Raw genomic sequence first — 27,489 nt, 5'->3', positions numbered from 1 at the left:
CTACTTCTCATCACTTAGTCTATTTGCAAAAATATTGTAATAACTTAAATGATCCACATTCTCCAGTACTTTCACTGATTTGCCTTGCTTTTCGTCGATAATTATCTGTCCATCTACAGATTCATACCCAGTCGCAGTGACCTTAATTTTCTTGACATCAAAGGTTGATTTCAGTACAGAATCACCAGCCAAAATTACTGCTCCGAGGATTTCTCCAACAAATATATCCTGAAATGTTGCACGTTAGATGCTATACGAACAAGACTTTAGGACAAATTAAGAGGGGATTATATACCATATGCTTGTATGTAGGATGTGTCTTTTGCAGGTGCTGTAACTTTGACAGTAAACGCTTCACAAAAATTACTCGAGGTGTCTTCTTAGTTAGCTGAAGTGTTTTAAGAATCTTAGGAAATGCACTGAATTTCCGTTGTATGCCAAGTGGAATGAGAGTGATATTGAGGTCTGAACTCAAAACTGTCTTTGCTGCCAGAGGGTCAAGAAACATGTTTAGTTCCGCAAATTTATTTGAGGGAACATTGAATACATTTCCCTTATCAGTGTTGTCATGATTGATGTGCCCTCCGACAACTAGTATATCCTGCATCATAATTCAAAAGAAAGAGTTTTTTCACTGAGGAATGTCTATTATAGATATCTCGAGCTGTAAACTCAAACAACATTTGTTGTAGTTCATTATCTCTTGTAAGATCATAAGGATAGAAGGAACACTTGCCTGGATGGCGTTGGTCATATTTTTTCCTGCGAGAACAATCTTTGCTATGTTAGTCAATGGGCCATTGGTTAAAATGGTAACCTTGGATCCTGGATCCAGTGATTTCACCACTGACTCCCATACTTCTAGTGCCAGAGGTTGTTTGAGTTTAGGATGATCAGTGTCCCTAGGAGCTCCGAATTTAACAAAACTTTCCATTGTATATCTGAAATTATTTACATCAAGTTGGTATATCAGCAGAAAAGTAGAGTACAAACCATGAACCTGAAGGAACTAAATTTTTTTAGACACATAACATGGAATGCCAATGCTTCTACCATAGGCATATTAAGAGTAGACAATGTACCTGCGAGGACTACGAGGCAAAGAACGAGATAAACCATAGAGAGTGTCTGAGTCGAGAAATCCACCGCTGCCTTGTGGGATAACCTTGTTGTACTTGCAGTCACCAACTACAGAGGAAACAGGATCAGACTGGTTCATTGCAAACACATCACCAAGGCCCACGGGGATGTCATCACGACCCATCATATGAAGCAAATCATACACTGAATCAATTGTTGCAGCATTTGCCCAACCAGTTGGACTCACAATTATAGCCTGAACAGAAGAAGAGATTGCACAAAGATAAGCATTGCTTCTTCAACTTAGTCCTAAACTGACCAAGATTTCATAATAAAGAGTTGAGAGACAACATCCCATTCGCTCAACCAATGTGGAACACTTAATATCCCCAGCTTAAAACTTCTGGTGTGTAGACAATATAATATGAGGTCCAACATTGAGTAAATTAAGAGTATGAGTATGAGTTCAATACCATGTTAAGATTATGGGTTGGTTCCAACTCAAATCGAAGGTGGTAAACATTGATCAAACTATTATACTGAAGATAAGGGAAGGGCATCATACCTTGAGATTGATTTCTTCAACTGGTAACTTAAGGAGATAAACAAGAGCTATAAAATCTCCAGCACTCATATCCATATCAAACACAACATTCTTCCCGAGATGCTTGCCCCTGAAATCTGGTTTGTGGAGTTCTCCTCTGTAATGAGGAAACTGTGTAGAAAAATTGAACAATCCTGAATTTTCTCTTTGGTTTAAGACCTGAAACCATGAAAATACGTAGAAATAAGTTGTCTCCTAATTTAGAATCTGTAAATACAACCAATTTAAACTGAGGAATTAACGTACATCTAGGAAGCTAACGAAAAATTCTCTGTCTAGTGCACTTTTAGGATTTTGATTAGGTTTTGCTCTTACAGCAACACGAACAGGCACTCCACTTGGTCCAACAACTTCTTTTGTATAACCATCCTGATAAACAGCATTAAATCAGAACACATACACAAGTACAATAATTGATTGGATCACGAATCATAGCTCATGTTTTGGCAAGTTACCAATGAAATGACAACGTTTTACTAGAAATATAAACTACAATCTTCACCTGGCATTTGCCCTTCCCATTCTTGACTACACAAAATGGATCACGAAGTCTAGTCTGAACATGACCACTGTGAACTCCATTTCTTTCCAAGTTGAAGTTGGGAATTGTACTGCCATCAAAAAATGGATTTGATCCATCCGATATCCCGTATGGCATATTTGAAGTAACTACAGTAATATTGATATACTCCATTTCTGCAAATTCATTTTCTCCTTGATAGTTGTGTTGTTTCCTCATGATTGAAGCAGCTATTCCAGACATAAATGAATCCCACATAAAGAAACTCTGCATCCAACAACATTATCATCTTAATTACGTTCAAGCTGATGTTTTCATATCAAACAGTATAGTCAATATGTACATTGTAAATGTTACCGTATAGAATTGGTCACCGAACCAAGTATCACGAACAATTTTCAGGGACTTGAAACAGTACTGTGCCTCATAGGTATGCTGATTCTTCTCAAAGGTATCAAAAAACTCTTTGGTTATGGGAATGGTGTTTGTGGCATCCAATGGGTCAAGAGTAACTGGAATACCAGAATGAATCACCTACATTATAAGGAAAATGATCATTAAGATTGGTTACAAGCCTACAACGCATGACTAGAAGTCACGTCTCGAGAACAGAATGTGCAGAAAAAATGCCTATTGATTTTTGTAATACCTGATAAGCCGCAAAAGGATCCATAAACAAATTGTATTCTGTGTAAGGGTTGCTTGTGTAATCTGAGAATAAATTACCAGGGTCACCACCCTATACCACCTCCCATTATGTAAATGTGCTCAACATTTTTCTTTAAATGTGGATTGCTTAGCAGAAATAGTGCAAGGTTTGTATGTGATCCTGTGAGAAAAACTACGGTTGGCCCTGAAGAAATTGTGTTAATCATTACTTGCTGAGCAGTTGGCTGTCGAAGAGGAGAATATTGTCTCTTGCCCTGGATACAAGTTCCAGATTAACAAGTTATGCACACTGTATGGGGCGAAATCGGATCTAGTGAAAAGAGTGAATGATAGTCTTGATTGATATGATTAGGACAACAAAAGAATGGTACCTGTGGAAGGAAGCTCTTTCGGAATCCATAATTTGAGTCTATATCCAAGCGTCCTCCATGACCAACAGGTACAGTTTGTCTATATCTACAATATCCAGCTGTACCATCTCCCTAACAAATCAGTGAAACTTTAGTAGCATATTCAAGAAAAGGGCAAGCATGGAGATTTATAACTAAACGACATTTTGACATTAGAAACAAATGCTTAATTTCAACCTGCAGAATAGTGTCAAAAGGTAGTTTAAATGCAAAAAAATTGTTCACCTGATCAATTATAGGGAGATATCCACCAACATCTGGCATAATGGTACCATTGGGAAGTATTCCACCTTCACCTCCCACGCCAACAGCAATATCGTTACGCCCCATCATGTAAAGCATATCATACACATGCATGCCCTGCATCAGCCCATCCATTTGTGCTAATAGTTATTGCCTGCACCAAAAGGTTTTATCAATATGATTTGTCTAGGAAAGCCTTTAATATCAACTCTCAAAAAACACAAATATATGCAGATAAACCGTTGCAGCCCTTTTTCCAAAAGTGTACAACATCATAACATGTTAAAAGTGTGAAAAATTAAAGTTGATTTTTTGGAGGTACAAAAAAAAATCTTAGATATTTAGTAGAATTTTGTAGAGTAAATATGTTTGATATTTGTACTTAAAGAAAAATCTAGATAGTCTACAGTATTAGATATTTAAGGGAAATATATGTAGAAAAGATCAGAATAGTCTAGATCGTTAGTATCTAGAATCATCCCTACACAAATATAAATAGGAATGCCTTAGTCATTTGTAACAAACCCAAGAACAACCAAAACCAAAGACAATTTCAAGAACCTTCTTCCATAAACAAGTTCTCCTTTCTAGCTTCCTCTTCTTTAGTTGAATCTTTCAATCTTAGTTAACGATCTTGGGCTAGCAGAAGGTTCTCTGATTATACTTTTCTTTTGCTATTCTCTACATAGTATCAGAGCCATAGTCATACATTGACTTTTGGATTTTATTCAAGATCGGGTTAGTAGTAGATTCAACTAGTTTGTCTATATGGAGTTTAGCGGTCGTGTTAATGGACTGGAGATGGAGTAATTGAATCAGTTCAATTACAAGGTATGGAAGACATTTATGAAATCATACCTTGTGGGCGAGGATTTGTGAGATGTTGCGAATGGGAGTAACACAAGTCCTCCTGCTGACGGACCAGAAAATAGCAGTGCGTACAAGAAGTGAAAGTAGATTAATGCGAAGGCAAAGTTCATTCTGAAGAAGACAATCTCCTCCAGTTTATTTGATCATATCAGAAGGTGTAAATCAGCTCATGATGGAGGACCCTCGATCGTTTGTTCTACAAGAAGAATGAAGCTCGGCTACAAATATTGGAGAATGAATTGGCAAACACGATTCAAGGTAACCTTTCTATCGCTGAGTATTTTTTGAAGATTAAGAATTTATGTTCTAAGATATCTTTATTAAATTCGGAGGAGGCTATTTCTGAAGCATGAATAACAAGAATAGTCATTTGTGGTTTGAAGCCAAATTATATTCCATTTGTGACGTCGATTAAAGGATGAACTCAACAACCATCCTTGGATGGGTTTGAAAATTTGTTGACGTCACAAGAACTACCGGCCAAGCAGTTGGCTAGTGTATTTGTCAAAGAAGGAGAAGAAAATTGTCACGCTTCGAGCCTACACCCTGGACGGAACTGACACTTGAAAACCATTGCTGGCCCCAAGCGAACCCTTGGCCTGGCCTACTTAACTCAGCAGAAGACTTAAACTCAACAAAGATAAGTTCATATAATAAACCGGAATATTATAAATGAAGGCAAACTCAAGTCTCAACATGGAATAATGATAATGAAAAGACTAAAAAACTAACATATGATTGTCTACAAAACCTCTAATAACAACTGAGATGGATGTTGGGACAAACCCTACAACATCCTAATGAACTAAACTAGAAAACAATGAAATGGACCCTCCGAAATGCAAGGAGGCTCACCAACAGACTCTGAACTGCTCATTGGATCAACGATGCGACGGAATGCCGATCCGAGTTACCTGTGTCTGCATCATAAGACGATGCAGGCCAACTGGCATTAGTACATTTAATGTACGAGTATGCGAGTTGGAATGCTAAAACAACATAGGCTTGAAAGGGAATCTGAAATAAACACTTACCTTGGCTCTTCTCAACTCATGAATACTTAACTAAACTCATTTCAATATAAAGAAAAGCCGTTTAAAAACATGATGTTAACTCTGTGTATACACAAGGATACAACATAACTCTGCAATGTATGTAAAAATACAATAACTGATGTATATAAAATACAATAACTTCTGTAGGAGTTTCCCTAACCGATAACCATCACATAAGAGCTATAGTGATGATACAACGATCTACCTCTCGCTGCCAGCGCATCGAATACGCGGCCAAAGGTATAGGACCTGAACTACTAATTGGATCCACTAGTCTATTGTGAAAAGAGTTCATCTAAAAAGTATGACCCTTTTCTACCCATGGTGGCTACATGGTTTATGGGGGTAGTGAGTTGTCTGAACTCTCCCCCATATCGGTGCTCAATACTACTCCCAAAATATATTAGCTCTTTATGTTTTAAAAACATACTTCTTCTGTGATTTGAGATTAGTGCTCAAAAACTTAGCTCAAAGGCTATCTTGGAAATCTCAGTTTCCCTGCTTGCTTCATTTAGAAAGCTATTACTCTTTTCTGAAAACTTGCCCGAAGGCTCTTTGGAAATCTCAGTTTCCGCTCTTATTTAAATGTGAAAACATTTTAAATCTCTTTGGGAATACATAGTCCCCATATACTTCTTTGAAGAAAAGAACTTCAACTTTACATCCTTACTAAACTCGAAGCTTAAGTCTTAAAACAAAGTTAAAACATTTGTGAAAGACTTTTGAAAACTTTAAGAACTCATCTTAAATTGACTCTTGACTTCTCTTGACTTTGATCTTAACTGCTCTTGACTTGACTCTTAACTGATCCTTGAATTGAGTTATGGATTCAAGGATTAAGATTTATGACTGGAAAGATCTCATGATGTTTAGGAATGATTCTAGATAGTTAAACATGAGAAAAGACCAAAAATTAATATTTGAAGGTGGGTCCGCGACGTGGAGGCATATTTTAATTTTGGTTCCGAAAACGTCTTTTAAGGCAGAACACCTCGTGTCAACTCCGCGACGCGAAGCTGAAATGATCAAATCTGAGCACTAGGTGCGCGACGCGCGACCACCCCTTAATTTCGTCCGACGAAATTTCTTCTTCGTTTTCCAACCCCAATTCACCCAAACTCGGTTCTTTTTCTTAAATTAATTTTAGATACAGATACCCAGCAAATGTACATAAGAACCTAACTCGAAACGACCATATAATGCGATGTAACGAACTCAGGAACTTCCCAACTCAGTCAAATTCAAGAACAATACATGAATTCAAGAATAGGTATCAAGATCATCAATATTCAAATACTTTTAGGACGAATCCAAACTGAAATAAATATGCTTGGCACGTGGGAGAACGATCCCAACTTTATGAGAGCCTCACATACCTGATAGAAGTAAATCCTTGGCGAAACACCAAGTTCCTTGATCGATCTTGATGAATTTACCCTTTTCTCCTTCTTCTTTTCTCTTCTCCTTTCTCCTTAGCCCTAGCGTGAAATCTCAAGTTCTAAAACTGACTAAGTTCTGAATTGACCCATATTAAACTCCTAAAATCAGATTAAAATAATAGGGCAGTGAAAAGACTAAAATACCCCTTATATTTCCGGATTGGACATTTTCTTAATCTAACAACCCAACTTCCAAAGGGAGTAACTTGCTCATACGAACTCGGAATCGTGCAAACTTGGCGGCGTTGGAAAGATCATTCTAAGAGCTTCCAAACCATATCTGGAACTACACCTAACTCATCCTGAGCTAGTAGTTATGGCCGTCTGAAGTTGACCAAAAATTCAACTTTAACTTGCACTTTTCCAGATTTCCTTGTACTTTCCAAAAATAACCATTTCCAGATTTTAAACTTCCTTCTAGTTCTTTCTAGTTGCGAGATGTTACAAAAATGCTCTTGTAGCCAACAAGAGAAACTTTAAAGGAAAAACAAGAGATATGTCACACTCTTAATCCCCAGGTGGTTCAAGCTCACCTAGAGAGAAGGAAAAGTTTTCTAACTGTTATGGTAAGAAGCCTCTCATATGTTATCGTTGTGGTGAAGTAGGGCACATAAAAAGATATTGTCGAGCCAAGGAGAGCAATATGGCTCAAAAAAGTTGTTAAATAAGAAGAAAAGTGGGAAAAGTGTTTAGTAGTTGAGCCTCGAGCAATAGATGGCATGGTTTCCATCAATTTTGAAAGAGACTGGATTGAGGATCTAGAATATAATATAGCCAATCACGTGGAAAAGCAAGAAACCGATGTTGTTGGCATGAAGCAAGACATTTTTTAGGATATTCCTAGTGGCGATATGGTAGCTGCTATTGAAGAAATCAAAGAAGACGATCCTAAACAGGAAATATCTGAAACTGTATGTGCTAGTGGCGACCTTTACAGAGAAAGCATTGAGGAAAATATATTGAAAGTTGAAGTATATGTTCAATCGTCTGCTATATCGAGGTCAATCTCTAGCTTAGATCAACACTGATAGTTGAGGAAAAAGATAAAGATCAAATTGATGAAGAAACTAATCTTGAAGGCCAAATTTCAGGTGAAGGGATAGATGACATAATTTTTGGAAGTGCTAAAGCTGATAAACAAGTTATTGAAAAGCTAGAAAAGAAATCTGATGATGGATCCTATCATAGTGCTGAGGCTACACAAGAAATTGACAATCAGATCATCACCGACTCAAATGAGGAAGCTTATATTGATGACAACTCTTTGTGTTATAAAGTTGGAGGTTCCAGAATCTTAAACGTCGGAGTTCCAAACTTGCCTATCACAGATGTCTATGCAAATAGTACTATTGACAGGAAGCTAAGAGAAAGGGGGAGTTCAGAAACTCAGCAGGGTGATAATTTACATGGACCATTAATCTTTATCATTTGACGAAGCAAGAGGAGTCCGGAAGAAATTACTGAGATCTTCACCAAAACGTTGCACAAAGCTTCGTTTGAATTCTTCCACGACAAGTGTGGGTAGTTTCCAAAAAAATCACTTAAAGGGGGGGTGTGAAAAACTAAAGTTGATTTTTTTGGAGGTACAAAAAAAAACTTAGATATTTAGTAGAACTTTCTAGAATTTTGTAGAGTAAATTATTTGATATTTGTACTTTTAATTTCACCTATATTTTACTTTCACCTTTAAAAGTGAATTCGATAAAATAGTTGCTCTCTTTCTTTTCTTCTTTTTTGAAAAAAAGAACATGAAACATATAGCTTTAGTTTAATGATGGATAAGTCATGTATGAAGAGATGATTGAATTCTACATAAAAATAGTACTCCCTCTATCCCAATTTATGTGACACATTTCGGATTTCGATTTTACCGTAAATTTTTCATATATCTTTTAAATATTTTTGAATTATCAATTATTGTGACTTATAATACTTTTTACGTAGTTTACAAATATATATATTTCATTTTAAAAAAATTGAAGATTTCATGAGCAAATTCTCGGTTAAACTTAAACTGATTGACTCTCGAAAAGCGAAATGTGTCACATAAATTGGAACAGAGAGAGTAGTAATGTTCATTAATATTCTAATTTTCAAACTACAAATAATAAGACATTTTACACCTTAATGTTTGTAACTAAATGATTCCTTTAAAAATTTTGTGGATAAAAATCTAATATAATATTTGTAACTCATTCATTATAATTATTAGGAGATTCGAAAGACAAAGTTAAAAAACGGAAGCTTCTTTAACCTGTCGTTCAAAGTTAATTCCGCAATATTATTAATATAAAAAGTAAATCTCTTATCAAGCTTTTAGCTAAAGAAACATTAAAATTGCACTACATTTTGCAGATGATTAATCTGATACCTTCCTTTGATCTTCTAATAGTACTATTCTACCAAAAAATAATATATTGACACTATCAAGAAATTTAATTTAGTTAGCTGTTATCTTTTTCTTCTTTTTTTCCCTTTCAAACTTATCTTTTGACTTATAAATAGAGTTTCTTCTATTAACTTCTCATATCATTATCCTAGTATACGTCACTTGGAGGCCATGAAATTCGTGTGTAACAATAATAGTGAGATAAAGTAAGAAATCTTAATTGGATACCTTTTTTTTATACAAAAAACTCAGATCACATTATTTACTAATATTTAATTTTTAAAAGAATAATATACTCATTAATTCAAATTACACGCGAAAAACGCATACCCAAAAACTAGGACATTCATATAAGTGTGATTTTATGAATCTATACAAGCTAAATACAAAGAATTGTTCATTTTGCATTTGCATTTGTATTTTGCACCTCTATCTATAATTGGATGCAATCAAACAAAAAAAAACACATTAGAGGTGCAAAGTGCAAATAACTTTAAGTAGTTAGTAAACAAAAAAGACATGATAGATTATTCTTAGATGATTATATATTCGACATTCGTTTCAGATGACTAATAGAGTCGTAAAAATTTTGGGTTCAAGTCTTATCGTCACCTTTTACACAAACAAAAAATAATTTAGCACATAAAGAAATCAATCATTTGTTGGGTTTTATTTGCCCTAAATTTCTTACCATAAATAGGTTTTCCTTTTAGGAAAAGGTTTAGGAGTAGCTAGTCCTTTTCTTGTAGGAAAGGGTTTTAGGACTCTATAAATATAGGTTTGTTCCTTCTAACTTAATTAGCATTTACAATGTAGTCCTAGGGTTTTGAGAGTTGCGGTTATGGAGGAGAATTTTGTGTACCTCCTTGTATTCCGAGTGAATTGGTTGAGGTTGTTTCTCTATATATTTTGTACTCTCATATTTATAGTGGATTGCTCATCTCCTTTGTAGACGTAGGTCGATTGACCGAACCATGTTAAATCTGTCTCTTTTGGTGTGTTTCTCGTTTGTCTTTTTACTCGTGGTCTTTCGAGGTTTGCTTTGCTAGCTTCCGCATTACACCTGATTATTTTCGGTCCTAACAAATGGTATCAGAGCCAGATTTAATGATGGAGCTAGGTTCAGTGGTTCGATAATCGAAGATTGAACCAAGTTAGAGATGAGTGTTCAACCAAGTTAGCATTCACAATGTAGTCTTAAGGGCTTTGAGAGTTTTGGTTAGGGGGAGAATTTGTGGTTCACAAGTTTGATACGTTGTCACTTGTGTGAACCTCCCGTGTATTCCGAGTGAATTGGTTGAAGTTGTTTCTCTCTATATTTTGTACTCTCATATTTATAGTGGATTGCTCATCTCCTTTGTGGACGTAGGTCGATTGACCGAACCACGTTAAATCTTTGTGTCTTTTGGTGTGTTTCTTGTTTGTCTTCTTACTCGTGGTCTTTCGAGGTTTACTTTGCTAGCTTCCGCATTACACCTTCTTATTTTCGATCCTAACAAGTGGTATCAGAGCCATGGTTCAATGATAGAACCATGTTAGGGATAGGTGTTCATCTTGGCGGGTGTAGTTCTAGCCACAACCTTTTTTACAGTAATGAAGATTTTGTTGGAGAAACTGTTTTAGAGAGGTTCTTTGTGTCGAGACGTAGATTTGATGGAGGAGATTATGGAGAAGAGATGCAAGATCCTAAAGATTATGTGAAGAAGGTGGACAAATTTACTTTGTTAGAAATTCAGGCCAAGGGGAAGATTTGTTGGGGTTTATTTTCCCTGATTTCTTACCATAAATAAGTTTTCCTTTTAGGAAAAGGTTTTAATATTTTGAGTAGTCCTTTTCTTGTAGGAAAGGTTTTTGGGACTCTATACATACATGCTTTTTCCTTCTAACTTAATTAGCATTCACAATGTAGTCCTAGGGTTTTCAGAGTTGCGGTTATGGAGGAGAATTTTGTGTACCTCCTTGTATTCCAAGTGAATTGGTTGAGGTTGTTTCTCTATATATTTTGTACCCTCATATTTATAGTGGATTGCTCATCTCCTTTGTAGACGTAGGTCGATTGACCGAACCACGTTAAATCTGTCTCTTTTGGTGTGTTTCTCGTTTGTTTTTTTACTCGTGGTCTTTCGAGGTTTGCTTTGCTAGCTTCCGTATTACACCTGATTATTTTCGGTCCTAACATCATTCACCCATATGAGTCATGACGTGATATAATTAAGTAAATAGAAAATGTGATATCACCGTAATCAAATAATTCCAACATTTGAGGATAAAAAATAAAGGACATTGAGGGGGAAAAGAGTACCTTCAAGTCAATTTCTGATCTATTAAGCTTCAAAATGTAGAAAAGAGCAAAGAAATCATCAGTATCCACATCTGTATCCAGAAGAATTCTATTAAAACTCTCTGCTCCATTGAAGAAAATTGTCACAAAGAGAAAAATCATGAAAATAATTCTATGTAGAAGTCCCAAAAACAACATTTTTTCTTTCTCCTTCATCACAACAATTTTTTTTTCTAGACTAGTGAACTTTTCTTCACTATATATATATTAATTCTTGGATGAGTTCTAAAGTCATGTTAGGTAAATATATACTCCCTATCATTTAATTTCCTAATTAAGATATTATGGAGAAAAAAAATCATATTTATTAATTCTTGGATAAGTTTTATGTAAGAATTATTATTAATTATTTCTTATTTATGGCCCAAGTTTACTTGTAACCCAAGTAATACCATAAATAATATTTAATAAGGAATAGATCTCGTTCGTACATTGGTTACTTGATGGACGTACCAGATTAAGTCATAAACTCTATAAATTGGTCCTCCCTCCACCCATTAGGATTACCACATATTCTCTACAATAATTCCATCGCTGACGGTTGTAGTAACATAAATTTAGGGCAAGGAGGTAGAAACCAATTTACGATTAACGCTTCTGCTTCTCTTTGTGATAATGTCTTCCACATCAGGTATGTGCCCCTAACAATCTCTATGTAAAATTATCGTGTTCAAGATCCTGAAAGTATTTAATTTTACATGTGACATCCGAGCCTGGATTGTTTGAACGGATAATCTTTGGAAAAAAAAAACGTTGCAATTTTTAAATCACTTCAGCTACACTTTTGTACCCATCCCTTGTCAGCAAAACCTCTCGATCGTTTTGCATATTAATTATGCCTTGCTTTTCACAAACTTTTTGTTGTTATAACAGCAAGCAATTATGTATGTTTTACTTGCTAATTAATTAATTTATTTATTCTTATGTTTGAAAGACGCAACAATATGGTATATGTGTTTTTAATATAATGTTTACATAACAACAAGCTGCTTAGTTTTCTATGATTGGTTCATGAAATATAATATTTATGATCACTTGATGCATGTATTATATTTCTATAGTTTGTTAGTCATCTAAGTGGCCAAACTAAAATGTATAAAATTATTCACATGCACAAAATTTTATGATATAATGTGTGCTTTGTATTTATATAGTTTGTTAGTCACCAAAGTGGTCAAACTAGAGAAATTAACGTCTACACATATCATGTTTATGATCACTTGATGCATGTATTATGTTTCTATAGTTTGTTAGTCACCAAAGTGGCCAAATTTAAATGTATAAAATTATTCACATGCACAAAATTTTATGATATTATGTGTGCATTTGTATTTATATAGTTTGTTAGTCACCAAAGTAGCCAAACTAGTATAGTTAAGAAAAATGTGCATTCATAAAATTGTCATTTATCTATGAAAGTTAATGAAATGCCTATATTGAAAATAAATAGATAAATTGACTTTCACTATTGCTAGAACTTAAGAATTTACCTAAAGGTGAATCAATCATTCTACGAATAGTGAAAATTATGAGGTAAATTAATCTTTTTAGTCAAGCATATATTGTATATCCAAAGATGTATATGTTTGATTAAAAAAATATTCAATTACCTATTAAAGATAAAATTGACATTTAAATTATGATAATGTGTCGTAGTATCTACCCAAAGGAGAATTACGATATATTTTTATCGCTTTACTGAATTCACATTATTTTCTGATTTGTGAGCATGTATATCTATTTTGCAGTTATTCCTTCATTCGCATGCTTCGTTTGTTACTGTGTTCAATGGATTGAACTTCTTTGAATGGCATGAATAAGTACAGTTCCACTTAGGTGTAATGGATCTTGACTTGGCTCTGCTGAATGACAAACCTACTGCCATTACTGATAAGAGCAGTGAGGATGAAAAGTCTTTTCATAAATCATGGGAACGCTCTAACAGATTAATCCTTATGTTCATGTGAATGACTGTTGCTAACAACATTAAGAGTACTATTCCACAAACAGAAAGTGCCAGGGAATACCTGAAGTTTGTGGAAGAACGTTTTCGTTCTGCTGATAAGTCTCTCGCTGGTACACTAATGGTTGAACTCACTACCATGAAGTTTGATGGGTCGCGTAGTATGCAAATCATATCATCGAGATGACTAACATTACAGCAAGACTTCAGACCTTGGGGATGAAAGTGGATGACACCTTCTTGGTTCAGTTCATTCTGAACTCATTGCCTCTTGAGTATGGACCATTCCAAATTAACTATAACACTATTAAGGATAAGTGGGATATTAGTGAATTGTCCAGTATGCTTACTCAAGAGGAGTCAAGAATTAAGAAACAAGAAGGTCATTTCATTAACCTCATGGGTCAAGGAGGTGGTAAAGGACTTAAAGTGAAGGCCAACAAGTTTAAGCAAAAGAAAACATCTGCTAAAGTTCCACAGGATGCTTATAAGGAACTCAAGGATGATGTGTGTCGTTTCTGTAAAAAGGAAGGACACTATCAGAAAGATTGCCTGAAACGTAAAGCTTGATTTGAAAAGAAATGTACATTTAGTGCTTTTTGTATGTTTCGAATCAAATTTAGTAAAAATTCCTAATAATACTTGGTGGCTTGATTCTGGTGCAACTACTCATGTATCCACTATGTTGCAGGGATTCACTGCGATCCAAACTACAAATCCAAATAAGGATTTTGTGTTCATGGGAAATCGCATAAAGGCTCAAATTGAAGGCATAGGAACTTATCAATTGATCTTGGAGACTGGACATCACCTTGATCTATTACAGACTTTTTATGTTCCTTCAGTTTCTAGGAATTTGATTTCCCTTTCAAGACTTGATGTTTCTGGATTTGATTTTAAGTTTGGACATGGATGTTTCAATTTATATAAGAATACTATTTTTTATGGTTCTGGTGTTCTTATTAATGGTTTATATAGATTGAAACTCGATAATAATTTTTCTGAATCCCTGCTTACTATTCATCAAAATATTGGAATTAAACGTAGTTCACTAAATGAAAGTTCTGCTTATTTGTGGCATAAACATTTGGGTCATGTATCCAAAGAATGATTAAAAAGATTAGTAAAGAATGAAATTCTTCCCAATTTAAATTTTGTTGATCTTGATATATGTTTGGATTGCATTAAAGGAAAGCACAAGAAAGGTGCCACAAGGAGCACTTAGCTTCTTGAAATTATACACACTGATATTTACGGACCCTTTGATGTTCCATCTTTTGGTGGAGAAAAATATTTTATCACCTTTATCGATGATTTTTCACGTTATGAATTTATCTATTTGTTGAAAGAAAAATCTCAAGTAGCGTACGCTCTCAAAGTGTACATTAATGAGGTTGAAAGACAATTAGATAGAAAAGTGAAAATCATTAGGTCAGATAGAGGTGGTGAATATTATGGAAAGTATAACGAATCAGGACAATGTCCAGGTCCATTTGCAAAATTCCTTGAAGAACATGGCATATGTGCATACTGCATAGTATACTATGCCAAGAATACCTCAACAAAATGGTGTTGCAGAAAGGCGTAATCGAACACTTATGGATATGGTTAGGAGTATGATGAGTCATTCCTCATTACCCAAATCATTGTGGATGTATGCTCTTAAAACCGTTGTATATTTATTAAACAGGATTCCTAGTAAGGCAGTTCCAAAGACCCCTTTTGAACTGTGGACGGGAAGGAAGCCTAGTTTAAGACACCTGCATAGTTGGGGTTGTCAAGCAGAAGCTAGAGTTTATAATCCACATGAAAAGAAATTAGATTCTCGAACGGTAAGTGGTTACTTTATTGGTTATCCAGAGAAATCTAAAGGGTATAGGTTTTACTGTCCAAATCATACTTCGAGAATTGTTGAAACTGGTAATGCAAATTTCATTGAGAATGGTAAAGTTAGTGGGAGTGTTGAACGACAAAGTGTGGAAATTAATGAGGTAAGGGTAAATATTTCATTGCCCATAAATGTACCTACTTCCACACCAATAACAAATGTTCCTCTTGTTGAAGAACACTTTACAATGTTGAACAATATTTAGGTGAAACACTTCAAGAAGGGACTGACTCACAAATATCTTACGCAAATGAACCACAAACAGTGCCATTAAGAAAATCTCAAAGAGAAAGAAAATCGGCCATTTCAGATGATTCTGTGATTTATTTGCAAGAGTCGGATTTTGACATTGAAATTAATAAAGATCCGGTTTCATTTTCACAGGCCATAGAAAGCACTGAGTCTGATAAATGGATTAATGCCATGAATGAAGAGTTAAAATCCATGGAATACAACAAAGTGTGGGATCTTGTTCAATTACCAGAAAATTCTAAAAGAATTGGATGTAGATGGATCTTCAAGACCAAACGCGATTTTAATGGTAATATTGAACGATATAAAGCCAGACTTGTTGCCTAGGGATACACTAAAAAAGGAGGCATTGATTATAAAGAGACCTTTTCACCGGTCTCAAAGAAAGACTCATAAGAATTGTTTTGGCATTGGTAGCTCATTATGATTTAGAGTTACATCAAATAGATGTGAAAACTGCCTTTCTTAATGGAGACCTTGAGGAGGATTTTTATATTGACCAACCAGAGGGTTTCAAAATTAAATAAAAAGATCAAATGGTGTGTAAACTAAAGAAGTCAATATATGGACTCAAACAAGCCTCACGACAATGACATATAAAGTTTAATGATACCATAACATCTTTTGGATTTAAGGAGATTATCGTTGATCGGTGCATATACCAAAAGATTAGTGGGAGTAAGTTTATATTTTTAGTCTTGTATGTTGATGACATTTTACTTCCTGCTAATGATTTAGGCATATTGCGTGAGACGAAAGACTCTCTCGATGAACTTTGAAATGAAAGATATGGGTGAGGCATCCTATGTGATAGGGATAGAAATATTCCATGATAGATCACAAGGATTATTGGGATTGTCTCAAAAAGGTTATATCGAAAGAGTTCTAGAGAGATTTAACATGAACAATTGTTCAGCAGGAATAGTTCCTATTCAAAAAGGGGACAAATTTAATCTCATGCAAGGCCCAAATAATGATGTAGAACGAAAAGAAATGGAAGCAATTTCTTACTCTTCTATTGTTGGAAGTTTGATGTATGTTCAAACTTGCACAAGACCGGATATTCGTTTTGCGGTCGGAATGCTAGGAAGATATCAAAGTAACTCTGGAATTGATAACTGGAAAGCTACAAAGAAAGTCTTAAGGTACCTGAAAGGAATGAAGGATTACATGCTCATGTATAGGAGATCCAATCACTTAGAAGTTTCTGGATACTCGGATTCAAATTTTGCTGGATGTGTTAACACTAGAATGGTTACTTGTTCCTATTAGCTGAAGGAGCAATATCGTGGAAGAGTGCTAAGCAATCTGTCATTGTTACATCCACAATGGAAGCAGAATTTGTGGCATGTTATGAAGCCACAATTCATGCATTATGGCTGCGAACCTTCATTTCAGGACTTGGGGTTGTCGACACCATTACCAAGCCGCTGAAAATTTATTGTGATAATACTACAACAGTATTCTTTTCCAAGAACGATAAGTACTCCAAAGGTGCCAAACATATGGAATTAAAGTACTTTACTGTCAAGGCAGGAGTTCAGAAACAAAGAGTGTTACTTAAGAATATTAGAACTGATCTCATGATTGCAGATCCGTTGACAAAAGGCTTACAACCAAAGACATTTAAAGAACATGTTCAAAGAATGGGTCTTGGTTGTACTTATGATTGATGCATTTATGATGTTTTTACACTCTGAGCTCAAATTATGTGTTTCTGATACACATTAATGAATTTCGTGTTTCTCATAATGGTGTACACATTATTGTTTTGAGATATTACAAGATAAGTCTCTATGAGACATTATTGTGGACCATAATGTTATATGTTTTATAGCTTATGAGGCTAGTATGATGAGTTGCTAATGTAGTAGTATATGGAAGGAAGTATGTAGCTTAAAATTTATGTACAACCGCCATAACTCGCATTAGTAGTTTGTTATATTGTGGTATATATGGTGGACATTATAGAAGAGATTTATTATATGCGTCACTAATGTTTATGAAATATTAATGTTATATGGTCATTGGGCCAAGTGGGAGAATGTAAGAATTATTATTAATTATTATTAATTATTTCTTACTTATGGCCCAAGTTTACTTGTAACCCAAGTAATACCATAAATAATATTTAATAAGGAATAGATCTCGTCCGTACATTGGTTACTTGATGGACGTACCAGATTAAGTCATAACCTCTATAAATTGGTCCTCCCTCCACCCATTAGGGTTACCACATATTCTCTACAATAATTTCATCGCTGACGGTTGTGGTAACATAAAGTTAGGGCCAGGAGGTAAAAACCAATTTACGATTAACACTTCCACTTCTCTTTGTGATGATGTCTTCCGCATCAGGTATGTGCCCCTAACAATCTCTATGTACGATTATCGTGTTCAAGATCCTGAAAGTATTTAATCTTACATTTTAAAGTCATGTTAGGTATGTATATATATATATATATATATATATATATATACTCCCTATCATTAAATTTCCTAATTAAGATATTATGGAGGAAAATCAAGATTGAAAATTATACAATTTAACATGCATGTAAAAGTCAAAGAACAATAACCAATTATAAAGAATGAGATTACATTTGTATTATAATACATAATAGTAAAGAGTAGTATAGATGAGATTAAGATGTTGGAATTCCTCCTTATCATTAATCAAAGTCTCGAGATTTAAAATATAGACAATACTTCTTAAATATATCTGGTGCGAATTCAAACTAGCTTAATCAATGACTTCGCGATTAAAAAAAACATGTGAAGAGATTTTATAGACTTTAGAAATTTTATAACGCTTTATGGTATGGATAAGACACCCATTTGACCATTTTAAAATATATTAAACAAAAAACAGGATATCAATTGTGCTAACGATTTCTTCACTTGTATAGTGAGGGCATCTCCAACCCAATCCTCTATTTTACTCTTCAAATATAGAGTTCTCTATTTTTTCAGACAATCAACTCCAACCCAATTCTCTATTTTACTCTCTAAAAAGGAATTTTTTTCTCTCTCCTCAATATTATATTATTATTTCTATTTCATTCTTATTTTCTTATTTCATAATATAAATCCTTTATTTCTTTTTTCCCAAATAATTACTTTATATAATTTTTAATGTGATATGAAATTATATTTTATTCTAAATTTTTAAATAACATAAATTGCAAAAAAATATAATATAATGCATAAATTAGGGGACAAATTCAAATAAAAGTGACATACAATTGCATAAACACTCAATTTTCAAAATTATTACGTTGCTCCCATAAGAGCTCGATTAATGCATTACGGAGTTCAAAATGAGCATTTTTGTCCTGAATTTTTTTATGTCTAGCTAAAAATTGTTCAAACTGGAGATTTTAATCTACCACCATTTCTATAGTTGGAGTTGGAGCCTCTACGGCATCTTGAATTGGTGCATTGAGATCACGCTCATCCTCAATTATCATGTTGTGCAGTATAATACATGTAGTCATTATATCATGTAGCACTTCCTTTCTCCAAAAACGTGACGATCCTGCAATAATTGCAAAACGTGATTGCAAAAAGTTCGAGGACAAGGCTCTACTTTGCAATCGAGTCTGAGGCTCCTAGTCCTACATCACCTATAGTATCATCTCCTAATTTATCATCTTTTTCACTTAATTTAAATGAGAATTTTTCAGGTCATTACACTTCATTTGAACAGCCTATTGGGGTGAAGAAATCAAAATTAAAGAGATCAAAAGATGAAGGTCTTTCGTCAGCTATGAAACTTTTCGAATAATCGACTTGGAAGATGTTATCAGAGTCTGCTACATCCAAACAACAGGATGGCGAAAGGCTAGATAGATATATCAAAGCCAAGGAATTTAGAGACGAAACTAAAATTTTAATGAAAAATTTAGAAACTATTAGTGATCCAAATGTTCGTGATTACCTGCAATGAGAACAACGAAACTTGAAAAAAGAAATCGACAATCACAACCGCAATCACAACCACAATCGCAAAAAAAATTCGGAATCATATCCTAATTTTTTTTCCGAATAGTGCTAAATCTAGAAACGACCTACCGGATTTCTAAATTATTGTTGTGATCAATTAATTATTATGTTATGTATTGTATTTTATCTTGTATTTAAATTATTATGCTATGCATTATATTGTATTGTTATCTTGTATTTAAATTATTATGTTATGTATTGTATTGTTATCTTGTATTTAAATTATTATGTTATGTATTGTATTGTTATCTTGTATTTAAATTATTATGTTATGTATTGTATTGTTATCTTGTATTGTATTTTTAAATTAAATTTTTTCATCTTGTCATTTTAATTTTGTGTATTCTTTATAATGAAAATTAATAATAAAATTTTCGAAAATTAGAAAAAAAATACTATTAATTTGAAATTAAAATAGTATATATTAAATAATATTTTAAATTTTAAAATATTATATTACATTTAAAAAAGAATTATGAATATTAGATATTTAATTAATGGAATTATATGTAAAATAATATGTTAATTAGAAAGTAATAGAAATAATAATAAAATAATGAAAAAGTGAAATAGAGAGTGTGAATAGTAGTTCTTCAAATTTGGAGAATTACTATTCAACTCTCTAAATTTGAAGAATAGAGGGTGATTTGGAGGTGGGTTGGAGTGCTCATTCTCTATTTGACTCTCCAAATATAGAGAATGGAGAGTAAAATAGAGGTGGGTTGGAGATGGTCCGATTCAATCTCTTCATAGTTATGCGCATAGTCTTCCTTCCTTCTTGTCCTTTTATTGAAGACTTTAAATGCACGACTAGATGGAGAGTACTATCTGGAAAATATACCTTCGTCACTTCTGGAATCAAACTTATCAAGGTTATTCTTACCATTGTTATGAACGAAACATTTACATCAAAATAGATGAAAGTATTTAGGATAGGTTTGATTAGACACTTGTTCAATATGTGACATGTTGTACTTACTGCTTCAGCCCAAAAGTGATGATATGTGAGACTTTGATCCAATAGTAGAGTTCTGACAGTATCTTGTAGTGATCATTTTTTTGTTTCTACAACTCCATTTTGCAGAGGAGATCGAGGTGATGAAACTTTTGACTGAATCAATTTTGAGAGAAAAATTCCTCAAAGGCATTGTTTTCAAATTCTCTTCCATAAAACATTACAGTCCAATGAAATACAATACAATACAATACGATACATTATGAAACATATGCAACATGTTCATTCTAGTTCTCTTTTTAAAAAAAAAATTGGCCCTTAAATTCACAAGGGCAATCATTTCAATTCTCGAAATACAGGCTTAAAAAATGTAAATTTTTGGGCCTAATGAGTTGGCAGTTTAATTTCTATTAGATGGTGTGCTTCAAAGTCTTGTCTGCCTATTAAAGCTTCCAACTACAGCTGACTGCTTCTCATCACTTAGTCTATTTGCAAAAACATTGTAATAACCTAAATGATCCACATTCTTCAATACTTTCATTGATTTGCCTTGCTTTTCGTCGATAATTATCTGTCCGTCTACAGATTCATACCCCGTGGCAGAGACTTTAATTTTCTTGACATCAAAGGTTGATTTCAGTACAGAATAATCACTAGCCAAAATTACTGCTCCAAGGATTTCTCCAACAAATATATCCTGAAATGTCACAATTGATAAGTTCTTATAGCATCTAACAAAACTGATTTATTTGTACGTTGCAATTTAGATGTTATACGAAGAAAGACTTCAGGACAAATTAAGAGGGGATTATATACCATATGCTTGTATCTAGGATGTGTCTTTTGCAGGTGATGTAACGTTGACAGTAAACGCTTCACAAAAATTACTTCAGGTGTCTTCTTAGTTAGCTGAAGTCTTTTAAGAATCTTAGGAAATGCACTGAATTTCCGTTGTATGCCAAGTGGAATGAGAGTGATATTGAGCTCTGAACTCAAAACTGTTTTCGCTGCCAGAGGGTCAAGAAACATGTTCAGTTCCGCAAATTTATTTGAGGGAACATTGAATACATTTCCCTTATCAGTGTTGCCATGATTGATGTGCCCTCCGATAACTAGTATATCCTGCATCATAATTCAAAAGAAAGAGTTTTTTCACTTAGGAATGTCTATTATGGATATCTCGAGCTGTAAACTCAAACAACAATTGTTGCAGTTGAGTGATATAGAAATGTGTTGATGTGCCATTGCAACTGACTTAGGCTGCCAAGGTATTAGGAAACGATATGCAGCTAGCTAGGATGTCATGCTTGGCTCAGGATAGCCATATTAATATTGATTCTTGAATGAGTAATCCTGCATTGATTATCTCTCGTAAGATCATAAGGATAGAAGTAACACTTGCCTGGATGGCGTTGGTCATATTTTTGCCTGCGAGAACAATCTTTGCTATGTTGGTCAATGGGCCATTGGTTAAAATGGTAACCTTGGATCCTGGATCAAGTGATTTCACAACTGACTCCCATACTTCTAGTGCCAGAGGTTGTCTGAGTTCAGGATGATCAGTGTCCCTAGGAGCTCCAAATTTCACAGAATTTTCCGCTGTATATCTGAAAAAAATTTAGATCAAGATGGTATATCAGTAGAATAGTACAGTACAAAAATGAACCTTAGGGAACTAAGTTGCTCAGACACATAACATGAAATGCCAATGTTTGACAAAGTTGACACTTCCCTACATGGATACACTATACTAGATAATGTACCTGCGAGGACTTCGAGGCAAAGAACGAGATAATCCGTAAAGAGTGTCTGAGTCGAGAAATCCACCACTTCCTTGTGGTATAACCTTGTTGTACTTGCAGTCACCAACTGCAGAGAAAACAGGATCAGACTGGTTCATTGCAAACACATCTCCAAGGCCCACGGGGATGTCATCATGACCCATCATATGAAGCAAATCATACACTGAATCAATTGTTGCAGCATTTGCCCAGCCCGTTGGACTCACAATTATAGCCTGAACAGAAGAAGAGATTGCACAAAAGTTAACTCATGAGGTGAGAATTGTCTAAGACCGTATCAGGACACTTAACAGATGTTTAAGCATTGATCAAGTTATTATTATACTGAAGATAAGGAAGTACATCATACCTTGAGATTGATTTCTTCAACTGGTAACTTAAGGAGATAAATGAGAGCTATAAAATCTCCAGCACTCATATCCATATCAAACACAACATTCTTCCCGAGATGCTTGCCCCTGAAATCTGGTTTGTGAAGTTCTCCTCTGTAATGAGGAAATTGTGTAGAAAAATTGAATAATCCTGAATTTTCTCTTTGGTTTAAGACCTGAAAACATGAAAAAACATATAAATAAGTTGTCCTAATTTTGAATCTGTAAGAAAAAAGGGGTTCGGAGTAAATACGAAGCTGGTATTCTATGAAATATATACAATCAATTCAAACTGTAATTAACTTACATCCAGGAAGCTAACAAAAAATTCTCTGTCTAGTGCACTTTTAGGATTTTGATTAGGTTTTGCTCTTACAGCAACACGAACAGGCACTCCACTTGGCCCAACAACTTCTTTTGTATAACCATCCTGATAAACAGCATCAGCTCAGAACACATACACAAATACAATAATCGAACAAATAATGGATCACGAATCATAGCTCATGTTTTGGCAAATGACAACATTTTACTAGAAACATAAACTACAATCCATATTGCAGATAGTGACATGGGTCAATTCTTCACCTGGCATTTGCCCATCCCATTCTTGACTACACAAACTGGATCACGAAGTCTAGTCTGAACATGACCACTGTGAACTCCATTTCTTTCCAAGTTGAACTTGGGAGTTGTACGTCCATCAAAAAATGGATTTGATCCATCAGATATCCCATATGGCATATTTGAAGTAACAACAGTAATGTTGATATACTCCATTTCTGCAAATTCATTTTCTCCTTGGTAGTTGTGTTGTTTCCTCATGATTGAAGCAGCTATTCCAGACATAAATGAATCCCACATAAAGTAACTCTGCATCCAGCAACAATATCATCACTCACTTATATTCAAGTTGATGTTTTTATATCAAAAAGTTGTGTATATGTTGATCTTTTCATATCAATGTTACCGTATAGAATTGGTCATCAAACCAAGTATCACGAGAAATTTTCAGGGACTTGAAACAGTACTGTGCCTCATAGGTATGCTGATTCTTCTCAAAGGTCTCAAAAAACTCTTTGGTTATGGGAATGGTGTTTGTGGCATCCAATGGGACAAGAGTAACTGGAATACCAGAATGAATCACCTACATTATAAGAAACAAATGATGATTAAGATTAGCTACAAGCCTACAACACATGACTAGAAGTCACGTCTCGAGAAAAGAATGTGCAGAAAAAATGCCTATTGATTTTTGTAATACCTGGTAAGCAGCAAAAGGATCCATAAACAAATTGAATTCTGCGTAAGGGTTGCTTGTGTAATCTGTGAATAAATTGCCATGGTCACCACACTGTCGAGGTTGGCAAGAAGAGGTTGAATTCTTTGGACAACACCCTGTAGGATTTTGTGACCTTATACCACCTCCCATTATGTAAATATGCTCAATATTTTTCTTTAAATGTGGATTACTTAGCAGAAATAGTGCAAAGTTTGTATGTGATCCAAGGAGGAAAACTACGGTTGGCCCTGAAGAAATTGTTTTAATCATTACTTGCTGAGCAGTTGGCTGTCTAAGAGGAGAATATTGTCTCTTGCCCTGGTTACAAGTTCCAGATTAACACACATTAATAAGCAATGAGAACTAAGCTTAGATGTCTCATTGGGAGACAAGAAGAATGGTACCTGTGGAAGGAAACTCTTTCGGAATCCATAATTTGAGTCGATATCCAAGCGTCCTCCAAGACCAACAGGTACAGCTTGTCTATATCTACAATATCCAGCTGTAGCATATCCCTAACAAAAGGGCAAACAAGGAGATGTATAAGTAAGAGGCATTTTGAATTGTGTCAAAGGTAGAGTAAATGGAGAATTATTGTCACCTGATCAATTATAGGGAGATATCCACCAACATCAGGCAGAATGGTACCATTAGGAAGTATTCCACCTTCACCTCCCATACCAACAGCAATATCGTCGCGCCCCATCATGTAAAGCATATCATACACTTGATTTACAGCATGTCCTGAATCAGTCCATCCATTTGTGCCAATAGTTATAGCCTGAACCAAAAGGTTTTATCAATATGATTTGTCTAGCTAGGGACAGAGTAATCTCAATGATGTGAGGCCTTTTGTGAATAAACCATGCAGCAATATCACAACATGTTAAAAAGTATCTTTACCCTGCTGGTATCAAAGCCGTATGGTTTGGCTTGACAAGTATGGATATTTTCTCTGGGAAAACAAGCTCCTTAAAGTTCAATTTTTTCATGTCAAATGTTTTAAGAAACATTTTCTTTAAGTAAACAAACTCCATAAAAATGAGAAAATAAACTTCCTAATAAAAGCATGAAAAATAAGTTTTACTAGTGACATTCCAATTTGATTGTGTTCATCTCTCCCTCCAACGGCAATAAACCTCATCTTCACCCCCACCTTATAGCCCTCATCCACATCATCTCACACCCCTACCTCCCCACGCCCACCTTTCATTGAATTTATATAAATTATATACAAATATTTTTACAATAATAATTTTAATTTTTACCTACGGAAAACATTTTTTTGGTACCAAACACATCCTTTAGTCAATTTGAGGTAGTTGGTGTGGAATGTGGGATCCAACCAGTAGTCCAAGTTTTTTTCAATAGCTACTCTGATGACTCCAAGTTATTTGTATTAAAATACAAAAAGATATTCTCGCCGGTCCTTTTTACTCGTCAAATTTTGATTTGACCTATCTATTAAGAAAATAATGATTTGTATAGTTGTTCCTTTTTACTTGTCATTTTTGAGAAATCAAGAAAACACAATATTTTTTACCTATTATATCTTCAATTTATTAACATCAAGTTAATGTCTTTGAAAAATGTAGTGAATAAAGATATTTGAGATCCTATCAATTAATAGAGGTAAAATGACTCACTATAACAATTGATATTTTCTTAATAGGTGTCAGGTCAAAATTTGACAAGTAAAAAGAAACAGGGGAGTATCATTTTATTCCTATTAATTGATAGAGTTTTAAATATATTTACTAACTACATTTTTTAAAGACATTAACTCAGTGTTAATAAATTGAAGATATAATAGAAAGAAAAAATTGTTTTCTTGATTAGTCAAAAATAATAAATAAAAAGGAAAGTCAAAAATTAAAAAATATTTGAAAAATAACTAGGGGCAGAGGGAGCAATCCATTGTCTTTTTCTTTTTCTAACTCTCATCTTTTTTCTTCAAATCAAAAGCTTAACTTGAAATTAAATGTTCTGATTTAATTTCTATAACTTTGATTATTACTTACTTTTTGTATTTTATTAATACAAAAATAATAAATTGGAGCTGTCAGTTTCTATGTTGACGACGTGGCATGATCTTAGATACCTATTGACCAACACTTGATTGGATAAGTACTCAACTAACACATGCTGTCATATTACAATTCTTATCAAATTAATTAGTTTCAGGACTTAATTAATTAATTCCAGTTGTCCTCAGATTTTCTAAAATTAAGTATTCTCTAAATCCCTATACGCTGTCATATATATAACTTATATTAAATGTCAAAGTGTCAATTAGACTTTAACCTTAATCTTGTTTTGGCAATAATTAATACATACGTACATAAGTGTGATTTCAGGAACCTATACTTTTTTTTTTCGAACCTATACATACATACATACATACAAGTGTGATTTTAGGAATCTATATTACAAGCTAAATACAAAAGAATTGTTCATTTTGCATTATTTTTAATGTCTTTTTCCTGTTTTCTCCTCACGGACAATTCAAGGAAAAAATTATTTTGTTACTATTTTGTAAGAAAATGAAGAGATTAGAGTGCATATTATTAAAAATAATAGAAGAGGATACAATATTTTTTTTAAAAAAAAAACACACACAATACAGGTGCAAAATGCAGAGAATTTTAATTAAATAGTAAATAAGAAATATATTACTATAAATAATTTTAAATGATTACATTCAACATGATTTTAGATTAATAGAGTCATAAAATTCTTGGATTCAAACCTTTTGCAAGACAAAATTCACATACATATTTGGCACAAAAAAATAATAATCAATCATGCATCCACATAACATGTTGATTATACGATTAAACAAAAAATGTGATCGCACAATCAAACTTAAAGATTCAAATAAAAAAAAAGAAGAACAAGGAGAAAAAAAGAGTACCTTCAAGTCAATTTCTGATCTATTAAGCTTCAAAATGTAGAAAAGAGCAAAGAAATCATCAGTATCCACATCTGTATCCAAAAGAATTCTATGAAGACTCTCTACTCCATTGAAGAAAGTTGGCACAAATAGCAAAATCATTAAACAAATTCTATGAGAAAATCCCAAAAACAACATTTTTTCTTTCTCCTTCATCACAACAAAATCTTTGTTTTTCTAGACAAGTGAACTTCTCCTCCCTATATATATATATATATATATATATATATATATAGAGAGAGAGAGAGAGAGAGAGAGAGTGTGATTCTTAGATGTGTTGTAAAGTCATGTTAGGTAAGTCTAAATCATATATACACCCTTGCATTTATTTATTTTCTTAATGGATAGTATGGAGAAAATCAAGATTGTGGATTATATAAACGTGCATGGAAAAGTCA

The 27,489-nt window shown here is 33.9% G+C and overlaps 1 protein-coding gene and 1 pseudogene across 2 annotated transcripts; both read right to left on the bottom strand.

Annotated features, from left to right (window-relative positions):
* LOC125812327 (nucleoside hydrolase 4-like) lies at window positions 1-27,287 on the bottom strand. 2 transcript variants are annotated; one of them, XM_049491839.1, is made up of 12 exons: window positions 27,053-27,287; window positions 24,740-24,919; window positions 24,543-24,653; window positions 24,121-24,456; window positions 23,827-24,003; window positions 23,445-23,729; window positions 23,164-23,286; window positions 22,835-23,032; window positions 22,447-22,700; window positions 22,086-22,290; window positions 296-601; window positions 1-228 (listed from the first exon to the last, which is right to left on the bottom strand). In XM_049491839.1, the coding sequence occupies exons 1-12, from the start codon at window positions 27,245-27,247 to the stop codon at window positions 1-3; spliced, it is 2,598 nt and encodes an 865-aa protein (XP_049347796.1). In that variant the 5' UTR covers window positions 27,248-27,287. The 2 variants fall into 2 exon arrangements, with proteins under 2 accessions (XP_049347796.1, XP_049347798.1); XM_049491841.1 differs by lacking the exons at window positions 1-228; window positions 296-601 and adding exons at window positions 20,975-21,380; window positions 21,500-21,805.
* LOC125812237 (uncharacterized) lies at window positions 632-11,758 on the bottom strand (annotated as a pseudogene).
* Window positions 27,288-27,489: the final 202 nt, after the last annotated feature.

Source organism: Solanum verrucosum, unplaced genomic scaffold (assembly GCF_900185275.1).
Source record: "Solanum verrucosum unplaced genomic scaffold, falcon-dt-bn FXZP01000115.1, whole genome shotgun sequence".
Lineage (NCBI taxonomy): Eukaryota > Viridiplantae > Streptophyta > Magnoliopsida > Solanales > Solanaceae > Solanum > Solanum verrucosum.
Note: the sequence above shows the minus strand (reverse complement) of the source record. Positions and strands in the feature narration are given on the sequence as shown.

Coding starts and splice junctions, on each gene's coding strand:
- LOC125812327 (XM_049491841.1), bottom strand. CDS start 27,247: ATGAAGGAGAAAGAAAAAATGTTGTTTTTGGGATTTTCTCATAGAATT. Junction 23,730..23,826: donor TTGATGACCAATTCTATACG/GTAACATTGATA, acceptor TGCTGGATGCAG/AGTTACTTTATGTGGGATTC. Junction 22,291..22,446: donor TTGCCTCGAAGTCCTCGCAG/GTACATTATCTA, acceptor AATTTTTTTCAG/ATATACAGCGGAAAATTCTG.